Below are 13,369 nucleotides of genomic sequence, written 5' to 3'. Positions count from 1 at the left end.
TTTACAGCAGTTTCACTTTCACTCTCATTAACCCTTCAGACTCCAGCAGAGCTCAGGAGCTCCTTTCTGTCAACATTCAGAGTTGCAGAGAGGCTTAATGACAGCTGCTCTTCACACAAGCTTACCACACTCAGAATAACTCTTATTTCTTTTATTTAGCTGTTATTTATTATTATTTTAAATCATTCATTCTTCATTTAAAGCACTAACCCCAGAAACACTGGTTATATCTCACTAACTAAAGTCTCTCCAGTCGTTCGGAGGACAGCCTGTGTCTCTCTGGGTCAGCACAAGACTGGCTCGGCTGAAGAGCCTTGTGTATTTTAATGATTTGCTCATTAACCCTGGGGAAGTGGTTCCTGACTCGGGGTGGAAGGTGTTTGCTCTGAAGGCCTCACCATGGGCTCACGAGAGGACTCGTCACCTCCTTCTGTGGTCAGCAGTAAACTAACACTGTCTATCCTCTTATCATGTGGGCAGTGGTGGCTCAGCAGTTAGAGCGCCAGGATATCGATAACAGGGTTGTGGGTTCAATTCCCAGTCTCGGCAAGCTGCCACTGTTGGGCCCTTGAGCAAGGCCCTTTACCTTGCCCTTTACCTCCCCGGGCGCTGGAGTTGGCTGCCCACCGCTCTGGGTGTGTGTGTGTGTGTACTCACTGCTCCTAACACATGTGTGTGTGTGTGTGTGTGTTCACTACCAGATGGGTTAAATGTGGAGTGACAAATACATGCACCTTTATCATTTTTAAGCCAGCACAGCTTGAACTTTGGCAAAGTAACAGCAGGTCCATCAATGGTGGTCTTTCCCTAGAACGTTTTTTTTTTGGTAAGGATTTTGTCAGTGGGGAAATTACATCATCTGAAAAAGATTTGAGGCTTGAGCTCTATAATTCACCACAACCTCGGCCTATGACCTCAGGTGATCTGTTCATCCGTTGCTCTTATACAACAGTTATTTTAGAAAATACAGAAACTTAATAAACCAAATAACGTCTGAATTTCATACTGAGTATATATTATATATATATAAACCACACTCAGAATAACTTTATTTTATTTAGCTGTTATTTATTATTATTTTAAATAATGTCTCGTTGCATTTCCCTAAGTTTAATGGTCTGGTGAGTGGATATCTTCATTTAATAAATAATAATTTTGTAAAGACAAGCAAATATTCTTTGGACACTGGTATGCTAATTATCCTGACCTTTGCTTGATTACCATTTTTTTTAAATCTGAGGCGCTTATATACTGTATATTACGGTAAGTCGGGGGGGGGGGGGGGGCGCCGCACTTTCAGTGGGCTTTCCCTGAGAAAAAGAGCTTACGAGCATCATCTTAAAGCTTAAACAACCCTTCGAGCTTGGAGTTTTGCTATTTTTCTTAGCTTTATCTAAAACCATAGCACGCATTAGATTAGATTAGCCCGATCCTTGCTGAGTACCGTGTTGTTTTCATCAGGGGAGTCCTCTATAGGGAGCCTATATGCTGTATATTACGGTAAGCCGCCGCTCTTTCAGGAAGTGGGACTCAGCCTTCAGCTCAGAAGCCAGAAGGTAAGCTCAGAGCTTCAGAGCAGCAGCTTACAGCTTTAACAGCTTTCTGAGCTTAAAGTTTTGGAGTTTTGCTCTCTTTCTTTCTCTAGTTTTAGCTAGAACCACAGTTATTACGCGTTATGCGTGTCGTTTGTTTACTTCTGTGAGCTGTCAGTATTAAACTGGAGCTTCAGGGCAAGTCCAGCCTCCAGGGCTGGGTGGAGACTCTGAGGACTGTCATATTTATGCCAGCTAGACTTTTACAAAAGTGTATACACTCAAAAAAGCACCCTACCCTAGCTGGTGTGAATAGACTGCACAGTCTAAAGGTACCTCTAACCTCAGGTACTGCCCAGTAGAAAGTACTGGTACCTAGATACAGGATCTAAAGGGCAGATGCTACACAGTACTACAGTTTGTGTGGATGTCCGAGACATCAAGCCATCGCAGGCCAAATTAGAGCTCTTGAAAGAGATGGTATTTGATCTGCATTTGAAGAGACAGCAAGCAACTGTTCGGACCCCCACCACGGCTCCGGGACAGACCCAAACTAGCCGCTTCTAGCAGTACTAATAACTCAGCACAGTGGATCTGATCAAACACACTATTCGTTTTCCCTGAGAACCGTGATTGAGACACACACTGCTAAAGTACAAAGGTCTCTGCCGCACCCACAAGTCAAGAGAAATGTGGTCATTGTGGTCACTGGCTCAGAGGAGTTGCTTTGGGTGGGACAGGAGAATAACCTCCAGACGCTCCTCAGACAAATATCAGTTACAAGCTCATAGCCAGTGGAGATGCAAAACTTACAGAGCTGAAAAAGCAGATATCAGGTTTCTACGATGGCAAAAGTGTCTTTTAAAGACAAATTCGATGTCTGTCTTTGGTGGACGTTAGACATCTTTTAGCCTCTTGAACCCCAGGTTTACCCTTTCTGGTATTAATCCTGTAATTAATGCAGAAACTGCACTGAGTCCCACAAGGGTCTATTTTAGGGTCTATGACACTGATGTTGTGAGGGTCTTGATGCTTGTCTTATATGGCAGTACTTAATGTAACACTAAGCACAGTGGATCTGACCCACATACTGCTAAAGTACAAAGGTCTCAACGCAGCTTTGTAGAAATCCAAACATTAGACGGGTAAGCACAGGTAAGCAAGCAAAGCTGGAGGAAGAAACCTTGGGAGAAACCAGAGCTTACATTCCCAGAATCCTCTGGTCCTCTGGTCAAAACCCCTTTATGAATTAATAATAAATGGAATGAGGTCACCTTAACATCACATAAGTGCATTGTTATGCACAGCTAATATGCTAATATAAGCACTGGTATGCTGAGCAGTAGGAACTGTAATGCTGAATCAGTCCCATCATATGTCCAAGTGACATCAGGATTGTGTGTAGCATTTGTCGGGAATAGAGGGTAGGTGACGAATGACTCTGACTGGTCAGAAGGTAACACAGACATGGGATCACCCTGCAACATTGGCATCCAGTCGTTGCACCATCAACAGAAAAGTGTAACAATGTTAAATGAAATAAATTCTTGGGGGATTAAATTCTAGGAGAATTAAAAAGTGTTTTAAAATTGTATTTTGAAATATGAATTATATGAGATGGGGTGGCTGCTCTTGATTATTGAAGTGAGGGATGAAGATAACCATGGCCAGATCCAAAGAGCTCTCTGAGGCCTTCAGAGTCTGGGGACGGATTTAAAAAGATCTCAGAACAATTAGAAATCCGCCGATCCACTGTCCCCTAAATCATTTACCAGTGGATAAACTGACCGAGATGGCCAGATCAGACCATCCTAGCCATTTCAGTCCAACAGCAGACACCAAGATGAGTAAAGAAGCCTCCAGCAATCCTAAAAGCTCATCACAGGACCGACAGGTAGCTGTATCAGCTCTCGTTACAGTTGATATCAGAGTAAATGCATCTACCGTCAGAAAAAGACAATCGGGACAGGGCTGAGATTTACCAGGGAACACCTAGACAAAGACCAAGACTTCTGGAACAATATGCTTTGGGCAGATGAACGTCCAAATGTCCAAATATTTACATGCGTCAAAAAGTGACAAAGGTTTTTCATGGGGTGTCCTAACTTTTTCACACGACACATGACAGTTTGTCTGAACTTGTTAAAAGGACAATTGGAGACTAACTTTTACTTTCCTTTGCAGGTGGGGACAGTCCACCCTCGCTCTATGTAAGATTCCTTTGGTCAGAAACGTGAGACAGAGTGATCAGTCCACTCTCTCACCGCAAGAATGAAGCCGCCGGCTCTGACACGGTCAGATCTAATGGCCGGTGCGGAGGCCAGGGTTCACTCCAGCTGTATTGCTCCGAAGCTGGAGAACCGCATTCTGATGCAGGCCTCCTCTGTTCCTTCTTTGACCCCAGCCTGGGCAGCTTCGGCCTCCTCCATCTCCTCCGCCTGTCCAGCGCTCCAGCCATCCTTCCTGTCCTCCACCCAGCTGAAACAGGATCTCTTTCTAATCCCTTCCCTCTCCTCCTCCATCCACTCTCCATCCTCAGTACTCTCTGCTGGAGAACGTTCTGCTGGTGGACATTCTCCTGGAGAGTGGTTTACTGGTGAACGATGTCTCGGAGAACGTTCTGCTGTAGAACGTCGTCCTGGAGAACGTTCTGCTGGTGGGCTTTCCTCTGGTCCTGGTGTAGAGAAAGAGAGAAAGAGAACCATTGAGCAGGATCGTCAGCGCTTCACTGAAGACGGCCGGTCATGTAGAGAGGAGCTGACTGAGGTATGTGGATGCGTGTTTGGCTTTTATTTAGCAATAATAAAAACACGGTAGTTCATAGAAAGTGTTGGTGGAGGCACCAGTCAACACACATCCAACAGTCAACAGTCAGTTCCACCACTAGGGGGCAGGTTTGACCATGTGATCAGTTCTCAGTGACCGTTTTCTTATCAGTCAAGCCCTAATATCAATACATGTTTCTAAAGGATGTGGATCATGAGGACCCTGCGGACCCCCTGCCACTGTCAGAGATGCCTGTCCTAGAGCTGAGATTGTCGAAAGAAAGGGAGAAGTGGACAATTGAGCCTGATGAAGAATTTGGGGAGCTTGAAACAGACTCAGGTGATGAAGAAGCAGACCTGTTGAAGGACAAGAAGGTAAACAGGGATTGCTCTGAGCTATAACTGACGGTTAATGACCATGTGGTTCTCTATGGTCTTTGGCTGAGGTGTTGCTTTACCATAGCAACCACCTCAGCCACAGCATTGCAGTATGAGGTGCCAATCATATTTCTCATATCTCCAGTTCTCCTCGTATTTGGTCCGAGCCTGTTTATTATACTGCTGTTTCCTCCTCTCTGTCAGTATAAGCTGCTGAACATGGTCTGCTGCTCTCTGGTGAACAAGAGCTGCTCTCCTGGACAGGAGGGCTGGGACGAGAAGAAACGCGTGTGGAGAAAGATCAGGAGCCTGGCTGAGGACATCACCCGCAGGGATGCAGAGTTTCTCCTCAAGGTGAGTTTCTGCTTTTCTGTGTCCACATATTTAAAGTCAGGACTTCATTAGAAAGGAAGGTTAACGTGAGCCTGCTCATCTCCTTGGTGATGTACAACTCGCCTGACTGTAGACTGAGACAGTGGTGTTCCACCAGCTAACAGTGGGTGTATGGATATTTATGAGTATCAGTATCAGTATGCATAATTTTGATGTTTAGCCTGTGCAAGCAGTGCAGGGCACACTGCGAAGGCCAGATGGCTAAGTTAACCTGCATTCATTCCTCCATCAGGTGGCTGTCTACACCAGGCAGGAACTGAAAAAGCACCTAATGGCCAGCTACCTGCTTGCCCTGGCCGCCTACCTGCCTGCCTCCAAGCCACATGTAAGGAGGTACTTTTGCGCCGCTGTTCGGCTGCCGTCTGATTGGCTACAAGTGCCGAGGATCTACAGCACGGTAAGCTAGAGGATTTAGCATCAGCTGTAGGAATCCTTCTAGGAAGCTTTGCACTTATATGTGCTTTATAGTGCTCTATAATGTTCATATGATCCAAATGTCTGTTCTGGCTGACTTTTACACACTATAGGAAGCGTAGGGGGCGCTCTATAATGCTCTATAATGTTCATATGATCCACACACTTATTCTGATAGACTGTAATATACTACAGGAAGCATAGGGAGTGCTCTATAATGCTCTATAATGCACTATAATGCACATACGATGCTCTAGGTCATTCTGACAGACTTTAATACACTACAGGAAGCATAGGGAGCGCTCTATAATGCACTTTAATGCACTATAATGCACATACGATGTTCTAGGTCATTCTGACAGACTGTAATACACTACAGGAAGCATAGGGAGCGCTCTATAATGCTCTATAATGCACTATAATACACATAGGATGCTCTAGGTCATTCTGACAGACTTTAATACACTACAGGAAGCATAGGGGACGCTCTATAATGCTCTATAATGCGCATATGATGCTCTAGGTCATTCTGTCAGACTGTAATACATTACAGGAAGCATAGGGAGGGCTCTATAATGCTTTATAATGCACATACGATGCTCTAAGTCATTCTGACAGACTGTAATACACTACAGGAAGGATAGGAGGAGCTCTGTAATTCTGTACTTTAGATTATATGCATTTTTATAGTGTTCATATGAATCTTTGTGTCTCAGTGTTTCAGCTCATCTCTGCCCACCTGCCTGAAAAAGGCCCTGGTGGACAAATTCAAGCAGTTCAGTGAAGGTCAGCTGGCCAAGTACTGTACACGACAACAGAGGAAACCCAAAACTGCGGTACAACACTTACATGTCACTAAGAGAAAGACTAGACCAATACAGAGTATTTTTGTGGTCGTACATAAGAGCATAACACCAGTGTTCACAGTCAACTCAATGTCTTGTGAGTTGATTTTTTACATTATATGAAATGTGTTTGTGTGTGTGTATAGAATAACTCCCCTGAACTGTGTAAGAAATGGGCAGAGCTCCTCAGATCAGACTCTTCGACCCTGCAGAAACAAGTAAGTTATTTATCGTGTTATAATTATAATCTGTATCTTCGGATCTTTGTCCAGAGGCCGACCTTCACTCATCTAAACCTTCCTACAGGTCCTTGGCAGTCATATTAGGGTCTTTTCAGCATAGCAGAGTTTTATTGGTCTACCTATTTTTGTCTTGACATCCACAGCTCCCCTGAGCTGCCATTTCTTAAAAAGGATCTACAGGCTGGAGGAACTACTTGGCTTGTCTTGTAGGCATTGATTACTTTCGTCTTCAGAACCTTGGACAGCTGTTTAGAGGAACCCATGTTTAATGATTAATTAAAAAAAAACAAGGCCAACAATGTGTCATTTGGCCGAGGATGTCCAAACCTTTGCATGACACTGTGTGTATAATATATAAATGTACTTTGTGTGTGTGTGTGTGTGTGTGTATTTTAGTTGCAGAAAAAGAAGAGTGAGTTCAGTATGCAGAATCTGATAAAATGTCTCCATATCAAAGAGCCTGCAGAGTTGGTCATGGGCCTCCTGGGGAAGAAGTATGTAATAATAATCCTGCAGCTCCATTATCACATAATTGCATTACTCCATAACTCCCATAATCACATAACGCCATCTTGTCAATTCAAAAATCCAATTCAATCCTCATAATCCCACAACTTCATAACCCCAAATCCCACAACTTCATAACCCCATATCTTCAGAATCCCACAACTCCAAAACTTCATACTTGTGTAGTCTTGCTAATCCTTCATAATCTTGGAAATCTGTGATAATGCTGATGTGTGTATGTGTGTAGGTACCCTGCTGATGTAAAGGCATTTGAGGTCAGTGGTCTGAGTGGAGCTTGGCAGAGTGACCGTGCCGGTCAGAGAATGAAACTTAAACAGCTGGACACCTGGCAGACCACACTGAGCCGAGAGGGAAACAAGGCGGCTACCTGGGAAAAGCTCATAGGTGTGAATCACACAACAAATGCACAATATTAATAATACAAATAATAATAATAAATATTATTATTCAGACACTATTTATTAAGTTAGCCTGGTTGTTCATGTTTAAAAGTTAAGAGGCAAACTTCAGACATCAAACTTGTCTTGGCTGACTGATAATATTTGGAGTAAGAGGAGGAAAATGGGTACATCTGATTTTTCATCAAACTGTGGCTTTATTCTAGAGAACAGATTAGCCGGGAAACTGAACTTGAGACTAGCTAATTAATCACACGCTTACTGACCGGACTTCTTCTCTTTGAATTAAAGCTGTGTTTTAATGAGTTTAATGTGTGTTCTGTGACTGTAGACAGTAACTCTCTGCCCTTCGTGGTCATGCTGAAGAACTTGAGGAACATCATCACTCAGGGTATCAGCACTAAGCACCACGACAAAATCCTGAAACGACTCACATCAGAGGTGACCAGTTACCATCCTACTATTCATCGCCATTCACCTTTCATTCGCCTCCATTTCTTTCTACTCACCACCTCTGTGTGCTTCAGTTCATCACCGTTGACCTCCACCTTCACCACTCCGTTCACCACTCCCTTCACCACTCCCTTCACCACTATTCACCTTTATTCACCTCCCTTCACCACTCCCTTCACCACTATTCACCTCTATTCACCCCTTCACCACTATTCACCTCTATTCACCTCTTCACCACTATTCACCTCTATTCACCTCCCTTCACCACTATTCACCTCTATTCACCCCTTCACCACTATTCACCTCTATTCACCTCTATTCACCTCCCTTCACCACTATTCACCTCTATTCACCCCTTCACCACTATTCACCTCTATTCACCCCTTCACCACTATTCACCACTATTCACCCCCTTCACCACTATTCACCTCCCTTCACCACTATTCACCTCTATTCACCCCTTCACCACTATTCACCACTATTCACCTCCCTTCACCACTATTCACCTCTATTCACCCCTTCACCACTATTCACCACTATTCACCTCCCTTCACCACTTTTCACCCCCTTCACCACTATTCACCTCCCTTCACCACTATTCACCACTATTCACCCCCCTTCACCACTTTTCACCCCCTTCACCTCTATTCACCCCTTCACCACTTTTCACCCCCTTCACCACTATTCACCTCCCTTCACCACTATTCACCACTATTCACCTCCATTTTCCCCTTATTCATCACTACTCACCTCCATTCACCGCCATTCGTCACTATTCACCTCCTTCTCCACTATTTCTGTTCATCACTGTTCACCTAGTTCGCCTCTATTCACCTTGCCTCCTTTCAGCACTATTCACCTCCATTCATTCACCTCCATTCACCTCCGTCCATTATTCACCTACATTCACATCTGTTCATCACTATTTACCTCCGTTGATCACTGTTTACCTCCATGCATCTCCTTTTACCACTATTCACCTCCGTTTACGCCACCTCCACTCTACATTACCTCCCTTTAACTCTCTTAAATTTTTAACCTGCATTTTTCTCAGTTCACCTCCTTTTTCTTCAGTTCATCTCCGCTCATCTCCGTGAATCTCTTTTCACCTCCCGTCACATCTCTTCACCTTCATTCGCTCTCTCAAAGTAATGGGGAACAGAAAATGCTAATTCTGCTGATCTTGCTGTTTCAGTCTGCTGTGATCCAGAGTAAGCTGCTCCCTCTGCGATTCCTCGCCGCATATAAAGTCATGACAGATCTCAGAAAGTTTGGTAAGGCGAACTAGTTTATATCCATCCACCCACTCGCCGACCCACCGACCCAAAACCTCTCGACCTCCGTGTGTAAATGTGATTATTCTCGTGTTCATAGCCGACGCAGGGGTGAAGGTGGACAGTTCGAAGGCTGTCCTGCAGGCGATTCTGAACAGGTTTAAGAGGAGTAAGCGTTTCCAGTACATGCAATGGTCATCGGAGGGCCGGAGGAGGCTGCGAGTGACGATGAGAGTGCCGTTCGTCTACCGCCTCTACAGCGCCAGACGCAGACTCCTGCAGAGAGCAAGGTCTGACCAGTGCACTAAGGCTGTGACCTGAAGGGATCCCTACTGTAAATAGTAGTAAAACATCATGTATTTTTGCTAATCGTTGAAAAACCGGGGAAACGGGTCAGTTCCAGAACCCCAGAACTGTTACAGGGACAACTTCAGGAGAATAATGAAGCGAGGCCTAAAAGACCCTTTGAAGGTATCCGGCACACAGAAGCCTCTGGAGCAGCTAAAAGGGCTAAAAGCTAATGCTAGGTTGACTAGATCGAGAGCTGCCGTGGTTATTGGGTTCACAGAAGCCTCTGGAATGGCTAAAAATGCTAAAAGCTAACATTAGGCCATTAGGGATCCATTCTGGTCACAGCAGCCCTCTACACTCCAGCTACACTCCATTCCAGTCATTATTCATTATTCTATACAGAACTGCTGCCTTTACTAGAGGAGCTTTTCTCATCAGTACGTGATCTTCAAATGACCTCTGTTTGTTCCTCAGCCAGAGGAAGTTCGGTCAGGAGCTGCTGGAGCGTTACCTGCAGGCTCTGCTGAAAGCCGTGCAGCTTTCCTGCACCTACAACATCCCGCTAATACCCGGACACACCCTGATCTGCATTTCCAATTTCTCCTCTGGAGCCAGCTGGTATGAGCACTTCTGTCCACCTGCAGACCCTTCAGACAACAGCGAGGAGACCGCTGGGGTGAGACGAATACTTGCATGTGACACCGAACCAACTCCTCTATGTTCGGCCTGATACATGATGCACCATCCTTGCAACTATGTGGGATACCAAATCAACCACTAGCAAAGCCCAAGCAACCACACTGGATACCATAGCAACCACCCAAACAGTCTTTAATACCATTGCGACCATCATGCAGCATATTAAGAAGCATCAGTAATGACTGATTTGCAACTACACTCTATGTCCAAATGTTTGTGGACACCCTTTCTAACGATTACATTCTGCTGCTTTATGTTGCACCTAATGCACAACCACAGACAGCTTGTCTAGTCCCTGTAGAGAGGTACTGCCAATAGAATAGGACTCTCTGGAGTGGATAAACATGAAACATTTGGCACCGTGCCTAAAGCCAGCCTAGCCGTGGGCTAGAGGGGTATACAAAGCCCAAAAGCATTGAGTTGTGGAGCAGTGGAAGAACTGTGTTCTCTGGAAGGATGATGGTGGTGCTCCATCCAGTACTTTTAGAAAGAGTTGGGGAGTTGGGGATGATGAGGTGGGGTGGTGATCATCATCATCCAACATCCTGACCTCCGAATGCAACCAAATCCCTGGACAGTAGAGACAGTTCAAAGGAAGCAATGAATGAGCAGGTGTCCCAATATTAATGTCCATAGAGTGTGCCTGTGATAACATAGCAACCAAATAGCGACACCCTGGAACACCTTAGTGAAGACCTGCCTTGAAATCAATGGAGATCCTGTAGTAACTGGTTAGTAACACCTTGCAATGCCCTAGCAACACCCTAGCAACCACCAAATAACCATTTGACCACATCGAAGCAATCACCTGTGAATGTCCTATCAGCCCCTTAGAACACCATACCAGCAACATAGTAATGTAGTAGCCATGGCAACTGCATCCCTAGCAACACCCTAGTTGTACAGGCACAGTGTTGAAGGAGCTGTCGGGCGACGATCCGGCACTCCGAATGTCCTGCCAGCTGCAGTGCATGTTTGGTGGGACAGTCGGGCTGTCAGCTCAGATGGGTCAGATGTCAGGTCAGATGAGTCCAAACCTTTATGTTATCTGATTGTTTCCCTCTGCTTCAGTCTCAGCTGGCCACTGTGCCCCTGGCCATGATGTTGAAATACGGCTGTGAGAACTCCCAGGTCCTGATAACGAACAGCATGGATTTTCAAGAGGCAGATCTCAGCACCGACAGCTTTTTGGACGGCGTGAGGGACACCGTAAAGCTACTTGAGGTTGGGACTGCTGCTGTGTAGCAGAAAGTTGTTGCGGGGGGGGGGGGGTTAACGAACATGATTGATATACACCAATCAGCCATAACATTATTACCACTGACACTTGAAGAAAAGCATTGATTAGGTTCATCTACAGTGCCATCTGTCAAGGGATGATATGATCTATTGTCAGTTCTTGAAGGTGATGGAGGTGTTGAAGCAGGAAAAATGGACAAACGTAAAAATCTGAGAAACTTTGACAAGAACCAAACTGTGATGTTCTAGACAACTGAGAACATCTCGACAACTGAGAACATCTCGAAAACATCAGGCAGGTCTTCTGGGGATTGACTGTTGTATGCAGTGGTCAGCACCTACCAAAAGTTCTCCAAGAAAGGTCAGTGGTCATAGGTACCGAAGGCTCAGTGATGCGATCCATGGAGGCCTCACTTCACAACTTGCAGGACTCTAAGGATCTGCTTCTAACGTTAGTCCTGATGCCAGGAACCACAGGCACCTTGAGAGGTCTTGTGGAACCCATGCCTGGAATGGTTAGCCCTGTTGTGGCAGTGGTAATAATGTTCTGGATGATTGGTGTACAGAGATTTTCCAGCCTTGGTGTGAATAATGATTTTGTTGTCATGCTGGCCTGTTGCTGTTTAGGACAGTTGGAATAATGAACCGTGGACAAGCTACATCAACACCTTCTCCAAACTGTCTGAGAAGAACATGAAGGTATGATCACTTTCACGCTGGCCTTTGAATTTTTTATTTTTTTTATTTGATTTTTTTACAGATTAGCTCTGTTCTGATTGGCTGCCCTATACTGTGCTTTATAAAAACACGAAACACGCCCTATAATTTCAGCATGGTGGGGCAAAATTGAATAAGCTGATTATGTAAATGAGTTAATTTGACTTATTTTACTCTTAATCTTTATTGTAAAAAGCAAGGATATTAGCAGAGTTCTGAAATATTGGCCTCTATTCAGCATCTGCAATATTTTATTCAATAACGGCTATAAATTATTCATTACATACTGAGTATCATTCAGTGTCTAAGATGATTTATTTACTAACTACTACATTATTACGTTATTCAGTATCTCCTATAAACTATTTAGTATCTGCAATGAATAATTTAGTATCTCCCATAATTTATTTATTTATTTATTCAGTATCTGCTCTGCATTATTCAGGATCTCTTATTTTTTCAGTATCCTGTATGAAATATTTAGTATTTTGGATCTGCTATGCATTATTCACTATCCTATAATTTTTCAGTATTTGTTATAAATTATTCAGTATCTCCTATAATTTAGTCAGTATCCTTATGAATATTTGAGTATTCAGTATCTGCTATACATTATATTTAGTATCTTCTATCATTTATTTAGTATCTTCTATGAATGATTCAGTATTCAGTATCTGCTGTGCATTATTCAGTATCTCCTAAATTATTTTTAGTTTCTTCTAAAAATAATACATTATGTACTATAAATCATTCAGTATATTATATTAAGAATGTCCTAAAGATTTTCCAGTAACTGCTACAAATAATTCACTATTTGCTATGATTTATTCAGTTTCCACTTTAAATTATTCAGTATTTACTCTGATTTATTCAGGATCTACTATAAATGTGTGAGGATCTACTATGACCTGTTTTAAGGGGTAGTTGAAGGGTTAATATAATGAGTGTTGTTCTACACAGCTGGATAATATAATCCTGATGACGGCGTACTTTATGGAGCAATCATTAGAGTGTGAATTGGACAAGTATCGCAAGAAGTCCAGCAGTGATGCTCTCGTGGTGAATGTAAATGAGAGGCCGGAGTAAGTTCTTTCTTATCGCTTATCCAATTTTATAACCAATAACCAATTTTTATTATTAGTTTAACTGTGATGATCCCACAGTTTTACTGCTGATATTTATTATGCTAATTATGCTAATT

General features: G+C 43.6%; 1 protein-coding gene across 2 annotated transcripts in view; it reads left to right on the top strand.

The window, feature by feature from the left end:
* Positions 1 to 3,560: 3,560 nt before the first annotated feature.
* Positions 3,561 to 13,369, top strand: part of LOC140535799 (telomerase protein component 1-like) — a 31,654-nt gene continuing 21,845 nt past the window's right edge. The window contains exons 1-15 of one of the 2 annotated variants that reach the window (XM_072657310.1): positions 3,561 to 4,298; positions 4,502 to 4,672; positions 4,880 to 5,029; positions 5,301 to 5,465; positions 6,199 to 6,318; positions 6,474 to 6,545; positions 6,966 to 7,063; positions 7,324 to 7,481; positions 7,827 to 7,936; positions 9,144 to 9,222; positions 9,323 to 9,512; positions 9,988 to 10,189; positions 11,284 to 11,436; positions 12,079 to 12,150; positions 13,129 to 13,250. In XM_072657310.1, the coding sequence (XP_072513411.1) occupies positions 3,804 to 4,298; positions 4,502 to 4,672; positions 4,880 to 5,029; positions 5,301 to 5,465; positions 6,199 to 6,318; positions 6,474 to 6,545; positions 6,966 to 7,063; positions 7,324 to 7,481; positions 7,827 to 7,936; positions 9,144 to 9,222; positions 9,323 to 9,512; positions 9,988 to 10,189; positions 11,284 to 11,436; positions 12,079 to 12,150; positions 13,129 to 13,250 (2,357 nt within the window). In that variant the 5' untranslated portion in view covers positions 3,561 to 3,803. The remainder of the gene's footprint in view (positions 4,299 to 4,501; positions 4,673 to 4,879; positions 5,030 to 5,300; positions 5,466 to 6,198; positions 6,319 to 6,473; positions 6,546 to 6,965; positions 7,064 to 7,323; positions 7,482 to 7,826; positions 7,937 to 9,143; positions 9,223 to 9,322; positions 9,513 to 9,987; positions 10,190 to 11,283; positions 11,437 to 12,078; positions 12,151 to 13,128; positions 13,251 to 13,369) is intronic. The other variant, XM_072657309.1, reaches the window with a different exon arrangement.

This window comes from Salminus brasiliensis, chromosome 15, assembly GCF_030463535.1.
Source record: "Salminus brasiliensis chromosome 15, fSalBra1.hap2, whole genome shotgun sequence".
Lineage (NCBI taxonomy): Eukaryota > Metazoa > Chordata > Actinopteri > Characiformes > Bryconidae > Salminus > Salminus brasiliensis.
Note: the sequence above shows the minus strand (reverse complement) of the source record. Positions and strands in the feature narration are given on the sequence as shown.